Here is a 13,812-nt window from a genome sequence, read left to right on the forward strand (position 1 = left end):
GAACCGAGAGGATTCTGATCCCACAGGTGTATGGGATCTTAGACTATAGATCTAAGATACAGATCTATCTACAGTGCCCCTGTTTGTTTTTTAAGTAGGCTCCACACCTAGCCTGGAGCCCACTTCGGGGCCTGAACTCACAACCCTGAGATCAAGACCTGAGCTGAGATCAAGAGTCAGATGCTCAACCAACTGAGCCCTTCAGGAGCCCCAGAAAGCGGAGAGTTTTAAGGGAAAAGGAACAGCAAGTGCAAAGGCCCTGAACAGGAAGAAGTGCGGTGTGTTCAAGGGACAGCAAGGAGTAAAAGAGGGTGGGCTTGGGGGAAATATAAGAGCTAAGTGAGAGGAGTGTAGGGGCCAGACTGTGGGGGCCACAGTTCTCAGCTGGGATGACCATTTTAATCACCAGGGGAATTGATGACATTCCTAATGCCTGTGAACAATTAAAGCAGATTCCATGGGGTAGAAGCCCAGACTTCAGGAATTTTAAAAGCTCACCAGATGCTGGAAACTACAGGTTAATGGATAAACAAGTTGAGATTTATTGGCACAACAGGATACTACTCAGCTGTCAAAAAGAGCAAACTACTGATAAATGTAACAATTTACATAATCTCAAAGATATCAGGTTAAGGGAAAGAAGCCGGTCTTGAAGATTACATACTGTATGGCTGCCTATACTTGACATTCTCAACAATACAAAACCGCAGCAATGTTAGAAAAGATCAGGGGTCTTCGGGAGAGGGTGTGGATGCAAAAGGAAGTGTTTGGGGAGGAGGCAACTGTTCTTATCTTGATTGCAATGGGGGTGTGTGCGTAGAATGAATTGATACATGTGTTAGAATTCATTGAACTGTATACCGAAAGAAAAAGTCATTTTTATAGTATGTCATTCAAAAAATAAAATTAAAATAATCTCCCCAGGTGATCTCAATGTGCAGCCAATGCTGAGACCACGGGTAATGGCCGTGAAGACCATTTGAAGGAGCTTTTCCTTCTCTTCAGAACCATGAGGAGCAAGGGAGGGACATTCCCAAGATGGGAACCCCCAGGAGGATTCACACACTGAGTCTGGTCCAGGGGGGCCACTCTTTGGTCTGAACGTGCCAGAGGGATGAGACCCTCTCTGGTTTGTTTCATGCATTCATTCAATAATTATCCAGCACCCAAGTTGAGTTGCCTGAACCTGGGAGACAAAACAAGACAAAAGCTAAACCACTCCTTCCTCCTATCAGGCAAGAAGAAAGGAGTATTTAGAGATTGCAAGGGGGAAATCTGGGAAGGGGGTCAGAAGCTGGTATTTCTGGGGCGCCTGGTGGCTCAGTGGGTTAAAGCCTCTGCCTTCCACCCAGGTCATGATCCCAGGGTCCTGGGATCGAGCCCCACATCGGGCTCTCTGCACAGCAGGGAGCCTGCTTCCCCCTCTCCCTCTGCCTGCCTCTCTGCCTACTTGTGATCTCTCCCCTGTCAAATAAATTTTTTAAAAAATCTTAAAAAAAAAAAAAGTGAGGAGACAGATGTCCACCCGATCAAGGTCTCTGTGACTGTCACCCTTAGGATTTGGGGTTTCCATGAGGATTTGGGGCTCTCCCATCACCCATCCATGTGTTCCCTGTTTATCTCTACCCTCTTCCACCTCCACTCTGGCCCCACCTCATCCTTGCGCCCCTATCCCTGCATCAGGCTCCTCCCTGGCTTCTAGACTGAGACCCTCTCTCCTATCTACTCTCCCACTGGGGAGTCAGCAGGATCTTCTTTTTTTTTTCCAGGGGGATTGACTTAAAGCCAAAGTGTGAGTTTCTCTTCCATAGCTAGAATCTTCCACAGCTCCCCACTCTGCTCAAGGTAAAATCGGCTCTTCACAATGAATATTTAAGGTGCCTCACATCTAGTCCCAAAAGACAGTTTTGTTTCTGGCTTCTCTCCTCTCCCTATTCCTCCCTGAACTCTAGTCCTCTTAATCTCCCAATGGCAGGTCTGGGAAGGCTTTGAAACTAGCCCCTCAGCCTGTCTCCTACTTTCCTGTCAAGGCTGCTCTGGCAGAGTTGTTGAGAAGCCTTGGAGGTCCTAATAACATGGTGGCTAAGAGACCAGACTGGGGACTCTGGAGTCAACCTAAATGGTCAGCAGTAGGTGGCTAATCTACTAAATTATGGCCCTCGACCAGAACACGGGATTTACAGTATATATATAGGATAAAGGAACACATTAGATGACATCAATGAATATAATTAGGCAAATATTGCATGTGGGGCATTCTACAAGACACTTGTTCTGTGATTTTTTTGGAAAGTCAATATTGTTTGTTTGTTTTTTTAAGTCGTGGAGTGCCTGGCGACTCAGGTGGTTGAGCTGGTTTTGGCTCAGGTCACGCTCTCAGGGTCATGAGATCCAGCCCTGTGTTGGGTTCGGTGCTCAGCTCAGCAGGAAGTCTACTTAAGATTCTCCCTCCCGCTTTGCCCACCCCCGACTCACACGGTCTCAAATAAATAAATAAATATTTTAAAAATATCATGGAATATCCCAGCACCCTGGGATTATGACCAGAGCTAAAGGCAGACGCTTAACTCCTGAGCCACCCAGGCACACTGTTCTTAGTCTTTTTTTTTTTTTTTTAAGATTTTATTTCTTTATTTGACAGAGATTGAGATCACAAGTAAGCAGAGAAGCAGGCAGAGAGAGAGGAGGGGAAGCAGGCTCCCTGCTGAGCGGAGAACCTGATGCGGGGCTTGATCTCAGGACCCTGAGATCATGACCTGAGCTGAAGGCAGAGGCTTTAACCCACTGAGCCATCCAGGCACCCCATCCCTGTTCTCATTCTTAAGACATGCATGCCAAGATGCCACAAGTTCTATAACTTATTTTCAAATGATATGGGGGCACATGTTCATATTAAGAAATAGGGAAAGAGGAGAGAAAAGCAAAGATGGCAGGGTTGTTGGATCTAGGTGGAAGGTGTAGAAGTGGTCTGTGGTCATTCTTTAAATTGTGTTTGCAAATTTTTATGCTAAGTGTCAGAGAAAATGGAATCACCAATGATGAGAGTTCATACAAGAGAAAAATCTCCAAGCGTTAAAAATGAGACAGATCAGGGACGCCTGGGTGGCTCAGTTGGTTAAGCAGCTGCCTTCGTCTCAGGTCATGATCCCAGCGTCCTGGGTTCGAGTCCCACATTGGGCTCCTTGCTCGGCCAAGAGCCTGCCTCTCCCTCTGCCTCTGCCTGCCACTCTGTCTGCCTGTGCTCTCTCTCTCTCTCTCTCTTGCTGACAAATAAATAAATAAAATCTTTAAAAAAAAAAAAAAGAGAGACAGATCAGTAAGCCATGGAGAAAACTAACAAAGCCCAAGTTGGTTGTTTGAAAAGATGAATGAGATTGATAAAATCCCTAGCTAGACAGATGAAGAAGGAAAAAAAGAACAGAAATGACCAATATCAAGAGTGAAAGAGGGATTATCTCTACAAATTCTGTAATTAGATTTGACAATTTAGATGAAGTGATGATTCCTTGAAAAACACAAGGAATGAAAGCTTGTGAAATAGAACATATGACGAGCCCCGTATTTACTAAGGAAACTGAATTCATTATTTAAAAACGTCCCATAAAATAAATAAATAAACTCTTAAAGAAGAAAAAAGCAAACTTCCCACAAAGACAACTGGCTCAAATGGCTTTACTGGTGGATTCTGTCAAAGATTCAAGACAGAAACAACACAGAACTTTTCAAATTTGAGACAGAGCTGTATGTGCTGAGATGGGAATAACCTTTCAAAATACATGAATGGAAAAAGTCAATGTGCAAAGGAATGAATAGTATTCCTCTTTACATAATAAATAAAGGAGATATATAGGTGCATATTCTGTCTTTGCAAGGATAGCCCACTGCCTTATAGGGAGGAAATTGAGGAGCTGAAATTCAGGAGTGGGAGGAAGACTAGTTTTTCACTCTGCCCCCTTTTCTATTGTTTTAATTTTTCAATATGAATTGTGCAAGGAACTAAAAAAAAAACAAAGCCTTTTTTTAAGCTCAAGCTTTGCTGGATTTATAGTCTGACTCTAGTCAGATGTTCTGTGAAATGGGTACTGATAAAAGATGAGAAAGAGGCTGCATGGCTAAAATCTTGAACCTGGGGTCTAGGGGACAAGGTCATTAACTCGACACTTAGCCACCCACTGGCTGTGTGCTTTCAGGTAGATAGCTCTACCTCTCTGAGCCTCTGCTTTCAACACCTGTGAATTAGGGGTTATACAGTGAAGGATTAATTTTGCCCAGCTCCTGGGAGGTAACCTCTTGGAATATCTAGCTTGGTAAGAGTGTTTTTGATTACCTGGAACATACGGTGTCAGCTTGACCTCTGGAGGAGCTGGACACCAATGTCAGTCATATCAGAGGACAGCTGGGACTATGTGAATGACACCCCAGTAGAAAGCCTGGACACCAGGGCTCACGTGAGGGCCGCTGGCTGCAGTCCTCTGGGTGTGTCGTCATGCACTGGGTCTGGAAGTGTTGAGCGCTGTTTGCTCAGTGGCCTGGGAGAGAACAACTAGAAGCTGGTGCCCGGGGTCACCTGGACCCCATGGGCCTCTTCCTTTTGCTTTTTTTACTCTATATCCTTTCACTGAGGTAAACCAAGACTGTGAATAAAACAGCTCTTCTGAGTTCTGGGGGTCCTTCTAGTGAATTACGAGCCTGAGGTGGTTTTGGGGATCCCCAAACCCAGGAGTGATGAACAGTGTATACCTCACAGGGAGCACAGACACTAGGGATACTGTGCACACACAGTACTTACTGGTACTTACTGAGATCATTTCGTGGGTCAGGCTATGTGAGCTCGTGAACTCACCAGAACCCCTCATAGCAGCCCCAGGAGACTGATACTATGATTCGTGTTTCCTTTTTGTTTTTTTTTTTAATATTTTATTTATTTATTTGACAGACAGAGATCACAAGAGGCAGGCAGAGAGAGAGAGGAGGAGGAAGCAGGCTCTCCTCGGAGCAGACAGCCCCATGCGGGGCTCGATCCCAGGACACTGGGATCATGACCCGAGCCGAAGGCAGAGGCTTTAACCCACTGAGCCACCCAGGCGCCCCTCCTTTTTGTTTTATTGTGAAATGTACATTCAGGAGTATAAAATGTAGGTGTAGGGCATGAAAAAAGTCACCTGGGTGACTCAGTCGGTTAAGTGTCTGCCTTTGGTTCAGGTCATGATCCCAGGGTCCCGGGATCGAGCCCCCACGTTGGGGGGGGGGTTCCCTGCTCAGTGGGAGTCTGCCTCTCTCTGTGCCCCTCCCCTCCATATGTGCTCCCCCCCTCTCCCCCACCCTCTCTCTCTCAAATAAATAAATCAAATCTTTAAAAAAATACTTAGAATGGGAACAACTGTGAGTTATCAGGTTAGGAAAAAAGGACAGGGAAGCTCCCAAGAGCCCCAACCCAGTTACAGCTCCCCCCATCGCCCGAGGTAACCACCTCTCTGACTTTTGAGATAGTCTTTTTGTCTTGTCTGAATGGTTTGGCCACCCACGTGCATATTCCTAACCCTACTGTTCTTTCATTTTCCCTGCTTTCAAGTGTATTGAGCGGACTAATGCAGCATGTCCTGTTTGGTGTCTGTCTTCTTTCACTCACCACTGTGTGTGTGAGATTTAACCATGGGGTTGGAGGCATCAGAAGTCTGTTCCTTTTTTTTTTTTTTTTTAGATTTTATTTATTTATTTGTCAGAGAGTGAGCACAGGCAGACAGAGTGGCAGGCAGAGGCAGAGGGAGAAGCAGGCTCCCCGCTGAGCAAGGAGCCTGATGTGGGACTCGATCCCAGGACGCTGGGATCATGACCTGAGCCGAAGGCAGCCGCGTAACCAACTGAGCCACCCAGGCATCCCAGAAGTCTGTTCCTTTTTCACTGCCATATAGTATCCCGCAATGGATGCCCTTGTAGACCAGGATATATCTCTACTTTTTCTCCGGTTGATGGAAATTTGGGTGGTTTGTGGCCGTTGCAAACCATGCAGCTGTGAACATTCCTCCCTGTACCTGTTTCCCTACGGCCACAACCTGGTTCTCTAAGATGTATGCTCAGCCTGGAACAGCTGGCTTACAGGCTATGTGCATTTTCTTTTTTTTTTTTTTTTTTTTTTTTTTTTTTTTAAGATTTTATTTATTTATTTGACAGAGAGAGATCACAAGTAGGCAGAGAGGCAGGCAGAGAGAGAGAGAGGAGGAAACAGGCTCCCTGCTGAGCAGAGAGCCCGATGCGGGACTCGATCCCAGGACCCTGAGATCATGACCTGAGCTGAAGGCAGCGGCTTAACCCACTGAGCCACCCAGGCGCCCGCTATGTGCATTTTCAAATTGATTCAGTAACATTGCCATCTTTCCCATCCAAAGATGTAGTAATTGCAATAAGCAAGATTGAGTAACTTTCCCAAGATCACAAAACCAAATCGCTTTGAACCCGGAGATCTTTGTTCCAGAACCCCTGCTCTCCCTTAGTACCCATTGGCACACGGTGGGCATCTAACAGTCGTGAGATGTTCTGCTGAGGGTTGTTGGGGGCTATTTTGGGGGCTTTCCACTCCTGTCCCCGTTATTCTGAACTCTGTCCCCATCAGTTAATCATTAACTGCCCCCCAAAGAGCCTATGATCCTAAAAGATTCGCCTTGCCCTGGCTACTGCCTCGTTAATCAGTCACTGCCCTTGGCTGGGCAAGGGGCACTTGGTAGACCTGCCTCCAAAGCCCCTTTACTTGCTTTAGAAGTGGCTAGGGATTTGTGATGCTTCGGACCTGTCGTGTGCTCTGTTCCCAAGCTGGACCCTCCGCTGGGGGCTGGAAGCCCTTGAATTTTGATGGAGGGGCTTTTCACCTCAAAGGCACAGGAGAACTGACCCGAGCTTTGCTGGTGCTGCGGCTGTGTGCCTGGCCCCCTCTGGTCACACATGGCCTGGCGGTGAGCAGGGACCCTGGGGACTGGCCTCGGGCAACCCCGGGCTGGGCTCTGAGCCATTGCTCTCTGTCACTCCAGCTCCAGGCCTGGTCTCGGCGACTCCTGGGCTCTCGGCTCTCGGGTGCCTTTCTCCGAGCGTCTATCTACGGGCAGTTTGTGGCTGGTGAGACAGCAGACGAGGTGAAGGGCTGTGTCCAACAGCTCCAGGCCCTAGGCCTCCGGCCCCTGCTGGCAGTACCCACTGAAGAGGAGCCAGACTCAGCTGTCAAGACGGGGTGAGTAGGGGCCAGGCCCGGGGAGGCGGGGAGGCTGGCAGGAAGGGGATGGGTGGGCTCCTGAAGCTAATGCCCGCTGGCTGCGGCAGTGAGGCCTGGTATGAAGGGAACTTCAGTGCTATGCTTCGGTGTGTGGACCTGTCACGTGGCCTCCTGGAGACCCCTGGCCCGACTGGGAACATCCTCATGCAGCTGAAGGTGACGGCGCTGACCAGCGCTCGGCTCTGTGTAAGGGACGGGCAAGATGGGGGTGGGAGGGTAGGGCTGCCGACCAGCTCCCCCTCACCACTCCACCCACCACCCCATTCCAGAAGGAGCTAACCTCCTGCATCAGAAAACCAGGGGCTTCCTTGGAGCTGAGCCCCGAGAGGCTGGCAGAAGCCATGGACTCTGGGCAGGTAAGGATCTCAGGCTGGGAGAGAATGGATGGTTGGTGGGGAATGTGGGGAGGGGGGCCGGGAGGGAAGCAGAGTTCTGTTTACATGGATGTAGCAGGCACCTGCTTGCAAGTGGGATGTTCCAACTGTGTAACTACTGCTACTCCCCAGGCTTGGAGCAATCGGAAATAAATGTGGCTGTAGCCCTGGGGTGTGGTTGGAATGGATGGAATATGTGGGTCATCTGGGGCTCCTAGGCGAGGGCCTGGGGGCTGGGAGCTCTCAGAGGAGGGAGTGAGACAGTTAGCTCTTTACCAACTAGAAGAAAGTTATCAGTATTTGGCCAATCAACTGGAAGTTATGATTAGGCCAGTGGGGTTTTGGTTTGGTCATTCACTCATTCGTTCATTCGTTTCTTTTTATTTCCATGTACTATTCCAACCCGCCCTCCCGGTCACTGGCATCCCTAATACAAAAGCCCGGCTCTCCCTTTCCATCTCTGCTAGCTCATTCTCCTTCCTTGTTAGGTTCTTCTCTACCTGTCTCTTCAATATGGCAGTTCTCCAAGTCTAGGTCCTGGCTCCCGCCTCCTCACTCCTTCCTCCCCTTGGTGGGATCTTCTTACCCACGCTGCAGCCTCAGCTTCCCCACCGGGTACTCATGAGGCCCATGTTTGTCTCCAGTCCCAGCCTTTCCCATAAGCCCCTGGACATGCTCCAGACCCCTCACACCTACCAGATCCCACCCTGGCTTCAGTGTCTCCCTGAACCTGTTCCCCTTCCTGCCCGCATTTCAGAGACAGCCCTCCCAACCCCTGTGTCAGTCCCAACCTCAGACAGAAGTGAAGATTGGGTGGGTTAAATATTTGGTGAGGTACCCGAAATAGCACCAGCACCGAGTAGGACTTCTCTGAGGGTGGCTGTCATATGTAGGAAGTCTCACCAGTTACTGACTCCCCAGGACCCCCCAAGACTCTGCCCCCAGCCAAGGGGAAGACAATTCTCCGGAAAAAAAAAAATCTTTTTTTTAAAAAAGATTTTATTGGGGCGCCTGGGTGGCTCAGTGGGTTAAGCCGCTGCCTTCGGCTCGGGTCATGATCTCAGTGTCCTGGGATCGAGTCCCGCATCAGGCTCTCTGCTCAGCCGGGGGCCTGCTTCCCTTCCTCTCTCTCTGTGATCTCTTCCCTTCCTCTCTCCTACTGTGATCTCTCTCTGTCAAATAAATAAATAAAATCTTTAAAAAAAAAATAAATTAAAAAGATTTTATTTATTTATTTGACAGAGATCATGAGTAGACAGAGAGGCAGGCAGAGAGAGAGGAGGAAGCAGGCTCCCTGCTGAGCAGAGAGCCTGATGCGGGGCTCGATCCCAGGACCCTGAGATCATGACCTGAGCTGAAGGCAGAGGCTTTAACCCACTGAGCCACCCAGGCATCCCAATAAATAAAATCTTTTAAAAATATAGTATCTATGTGATACAGCTTCATTTCCTACATTTAACAATTTCGAAACGTGTCTCCCTTCTGGGTGGTGGGGGAGGGGAGACACGGGCCCCGGAAGGATTCAGTCACCCGAACCATTCTCACCTCCTCTGCTGCTCCCCCAGGATCTCCAGGTCTCCTGCCTCAGCGCAGAGCAGAACCGGCATCTCCAGGCCTCTCTGAGCCGCCTGCACCGGGTGGTCCAGGTAACCCCGGCCATGGCCCGTCCCCCCGCGCGTGCCAGGCACCCCAAGGCCTGACCGCAGTCCCTCCCACCCACAGCACGCCCGGGCCCAGCACGTGAGGCTCCTGGTGGACGCTGAGTACACCTTCCTGAACCCCGCTCTCTCTCTGCTGGTGGATGCCCTGGCCAGGCGCTGGAACAGCCCTGGGGAAGGCGGGCCCTGGGTGTGGAACACTTACCAGGCCTATCTGAAGGTGTGTGGTACACGGTGGGGGCCCGCGGGCTGGGGTCCCGGGGCCCTGACCCAAAGCTGCCTGGGTGCCCCGCCAGGACACACACGAGCGGCTGAGGCAGGCCGCGGAGGCCGCTGACAGGTCTGGCCTGGCCTTCGGAGTCAAGTTGGTACGAGGGGCATATCTGGACAAGGAGAGACAGGTGGCTCGGCACCAAGGGACAGAAGACCCCACTCAGCCAGACTATGAGGCTACCAGTCGGAGGTAGGACTGGGCCAGACAGGCCTCAGAGATAAATCATAACCTTTCATCCCAGAGCACTGTCCATGATGCAGCCTCTGTATGTCCCCATATCACTTCCTCTCCCTGGTCCAAGACATCTTCTCTTCCCACCTCCTCTTTGGGCTCCCTGCTCCATCCTTTGTCCACCACCCCAGTCTGTATCCCATAGGCAGCCAGAGGGCGCCTGCTAATATCTAAGTCAAATCCCGTTCCCTGCTCAGTTCAAAACCCTCCCATTGCTCCCACTGCCCCTCAATAAACCCCAAATCCTTACAGCAGCCCCCAGGCCCTGCATGACCTGGTCTTGTCACCTCAACTTCTCTTCTGCCCACTCTGTTCCTCCACACTGGCCTCCTTGATGATCCCCAGGGCCTTTGCACTTCCTGTTCCTATTGTTTAGAATGTTCTCCCTCCAGACAGCTGCTTGCTTCAATCCCTCACCTCCTTGGGTCTCTACTTTTTGGAACCTCCTTGGGGAGCCTTCGCTGCCCTCGCTGCCCTCCCTATCAAAAATGAGAACTCCCACACCTACCCTCTTCCTGAATTTGCTTTCCCTCCTCAGCGCTTACCAGCATCTGAGATTCTACACACTTTCATATTCAATGGCACATTGTCTCTCCCTTGAGAGTGTGGGCCCAGGAGGGCAGGGGTTTCTGATTTGTTCATTGTTGAGCATCCAGTGTTTAGAATTGTGCCTGCTACGTGACAGGTGCTCAGAACACATCTGTTGAATACATAAACAACCCCAAGTGCCCCCCCCCAACACCCATCTCACAGAGGATGGAACCCAGGCGCGAAGAGGTAGAATCACTTACCCAAGGTCACATAGCTAGTAAGTGGCAGGACCAAGTTCTGAACTGAGCAGACTGACTCTAGAACCTGCATTCTTACTCACCTCAAATCACCCTGTGCTGGGAGCAAAACATGGGTGAGCTCCTTGGATCCCCATCCCAGGACGCTGGGAAGAAGCAAACTGTTCCTTTACCACATACTTTCTGATCGCCTGATTTAGATCAGGGCCTGGGCTGGACCCTGGTCCTGGTCCCATTCCCAACTAAGGTGGTCCCCAGGCCCAGTCTTCGTAGAGCTTAAAAATCTACTTCCATTTCCCGCTGGATTCAGGAAAGGTTTGTAGAGCCACAGGGACTGACCCAATCTCACAGGGCAAGGGGCCACGCCATGGCTGGAAGCTAGGCTCACACCCGAGGCCTATGAGGGCTCCTACATACGATTGTGCCCCACAGGCTTAATCACATCTGATTATTTCTTACTAAGTTATAATAAACATATCATAAAATTCACCATTTCAAAGTGTACCATTCAAGGGATTTTAATATATTCACAAGGTTTTCCAACCATCACCACTAATTCTAGAATACTTCATCACCATGTCCATTAGCAGTCACTCCCCATTTGCTTCCCCTCAGGCCCTGGAAGCTTCTAATCCATTTTGTGTCCCTATGGATTTGCTTCTTCTGGGTATTTCATACCAATGGAGTCATATGTGTGGTCATAACATATGACCTTTGGTGTCTGGCCTGTTCCACTCAGTGTAACGTTTTCAGGGTTCAATCATATTAATCAGTCGCATTAATCAGTACTTCATTTCTTCTTATGTCTAAAATAATATCCCACTGTATGGATGTACCACACCTTGTCCTTAGGGTGGCACACAGCCAGCAGCAAGCTGGGAAAGCATTCGCCAGTCAGTTTGTCTTTCTGTATCAGAGCCCCTGAGTGTCCTCACCCTTCTTTGGTGCAGGGCACTCCACGAGCCTTTGTGCCCCGTCATTCCTTTGAGCCGGGCCCCACTGACCGTTACGTTACTGTTGCTCGTGCTCTGTGGTCAACACTGCTGTGAATGACCTTAGGTAAACGTCATCTCATAAATGGGATGTCACCCTTTGCTCTGAGACGGCCACCAAGCCAAGGGCTTTATGACACCCCCATCTTACTCCATCCTCAACAGGGCTGTGAGGTGAACGTGAATCGTTACAAGAGAGGAAACAGGCTCAGAGAAGGGCTATCCCCTGCACCTGGTGGAGGGGAAATGGGGGTGCCCTATGATCTCTGAGTACTTGCCCTTAAGCACCCCAACTCCCAAGGAGAGGAATCCTGAGTCCCCGGGACTTGACCTTTAACTACCAGGAGCCATAAGCTGAACAGAGCACCTCCCTTCAGTTACAGCCGCTGTCTGGAGCTGATGCTGACCCATGTGTCCCACCGTGGCCCCATGTGCCACCTCATGGTGGCTTCCCACAATGAAGAATCTGTTCGCCAGGCAACCAAGCGGTATGTAGAGGGATGGGAAATGGGTCCCCACAAGGAGGACCCCTCAATTCCTCTCCCTTGCCAGGGGTGGGCAGAGGGTGGTGGACATGGAATAGGGGTAGGGATGGTGAGGGACAAGTAGGTTCACAGGGATGCAGGGGAGGCTATTAAAATATTTACCGCCCTGTAGGCCCCAGCTAAACAAGGCATTGCTCCTTTTTTGCTGGGGCACAGGGAGGTCTGTGGGTTCCAGGGAAGGAGCTGGGACTCGCCGGGGAGCTTTCATGGGCCTGAGAATAGTGGTTATTTATCACTGAGTTTGGAAGTACTTCAAAATTTTAGTAAATGGAATAGCCATATGAGTGCATAATGGCTGACTGTCAGCTCTGGATCCAGCCACTGTGTGGACTGATGATGTGGCCTTCTCTATAGCATGTGGGAGCTGGGCATTCCTCTGGACGGGCCTGTCTGTTTTGGACAACTTCTAGGGATGTGTGACCACGTCTCCTTGGCACTGGGTATGTGGATGGCCCATTCTCCCCATTCCCCAACACCATGCCCCACCTAGCCCTTGGCCTCATCCCCTCCTAGCCAGATCCCTTCTCCCACTCCCAACCAGAGCCTGCAGCTGGCCCAGCCACCAGATTCTTCCCGATAGATCTGTTGCTCCCTATCTGAAGGCCTTGCTTGTCTGTTCTTTAAGCCTGCTGTCTCTTGCTTTTGCTGGTGTTCGATCATGGTGTCTTGTTTCCTATGTGCTTTGTTATCTTGATTGTGTCTCCCTGGGGTCTGAGACCGGAAGATTTATGTTTTCTTCTGCCAGGTGCTAAGGGGTACAGAACCACTTTACCTTATATTCAGAGCTTGAGGTTTCCAGAAGCATCTCCATTATGAAACTTTGAGCTACAAATATGTGAGGCTAATCCATGGCCTTGATCTCTCAGAGATGGGCTTTTGTTTTCTTTGCTCTACTTATGGTCAAGGCTACTATTCCCTGTGAGCTGGGGAAGGCGGGAGGGAGTGTTGATTTCTGGTTAACTCTGACACTGAGAGTGCAGCTTAACTTCAGGAAATGCTCCTTTACAAGTCGCCCTGGCCAGACTCTGGGCCTCAATTTCTGTACCCCCTCAATTCAATGAAGTCATCAAATCTTGCCTTCAGGGTGGAAGTGTTTCCTTGCGTCCTTCCCTTTTTGGGTTCGCATTTTCTCTTAATCCTTGGATTACTAAATTCCTTACTCTTTTGGCAGTACTTTAATAACTTTAGGAACATTTTCTAAATGTTTACTGCAGGATTTTAAGGGTTTTTTTCATTGGGAATTTTGTCCAACTCACCTAGTCTGTCACATTCTCAGAGATGAGAGCCTCTGTTCCAGTGGGGCCTCTCCCCAAACATGAGTTCATACCCTGCTAACAATCTCCCTGCAGGGCAGGCCGGCTATGCGGTGTATAAGTCCATCCCTTATGGTTCCCTGGAGGAGGTGATCCCCTATCTGATCCGGAGGGCCCAGGAGAACCGGAGCGTGCTGCAGGGTGCCCGCAGGGAACAGAAGCTGCTCAGCCAAGAACTTCGGAGGAGAGTGCTGGGTCGGGGCCTGAGGGTATCCCATTAGCATCCCCAGGAGTCATGTGGTTAATAAAGATCCTGAGCTAGGGATGCCTGGGTGGCTCTGTCTTCGGCTCAGGTCATGGTCCCAGGGTCCTGGAATTGAGCCCCGCATAGGGCTCTTTGCTCAGCGGGAAGTCTGCTTCCCCCACTCCCCCTCTG

The 13,812-nt window shown here is 50.0% G+C and overlaps 1 protein-coding gene across 1 annotated transcript; it reads left to right on the top strand.

Moving 5' to 3' along the window:
- The first annotated feature begins 6,673 nt into the window (after positions 1-6,673).
- PRODH2 (proline dehydrogenase 2) lies at positions 6,674-13,788 on the top strand. The gene is made up of 10 exons (XM_004765118.2): positions 6,674-6,947; positions 7,023-7,219; positions 7,309-7,447; positions 7,531-7,617; positions 9,201-9,281; positions 9,358-9,513; positions 9,590-9,756; positions 11,956-12,066; positions 12,478-12,563; positions 13,473-13,788. Exons 1-10 carry the CDS (start codon positions 6,774-6,776, stop codon positions 13,655-13,657), a joined length of 1,383 nt encoding a protein of 460 aa, XP_004765175.1. The 5' UTR covers positions 6,674-6,773; the 3' UTR covers positions 13,658-13,788.
- Positions 13,789-13,812: the final 24 nt, after the last annotated feature.

Source organism: Mustela putorius, unplaced genomic scaffold (assembly GCF_011764305.1).
Source record: "Mustela putorius furo isolate JIRA1106 unplaced genomic scaffold, ASM1176430v1.1 tig00000174_pilon_pilon_pilon, whole genome shotgun sequence".
Classification (NCBI taxonomy): Eukaryota; Metazoa; Chordata; class Mammalia; order Carnivora; family Mustelidae; genus Mustela; species Mustela putorius.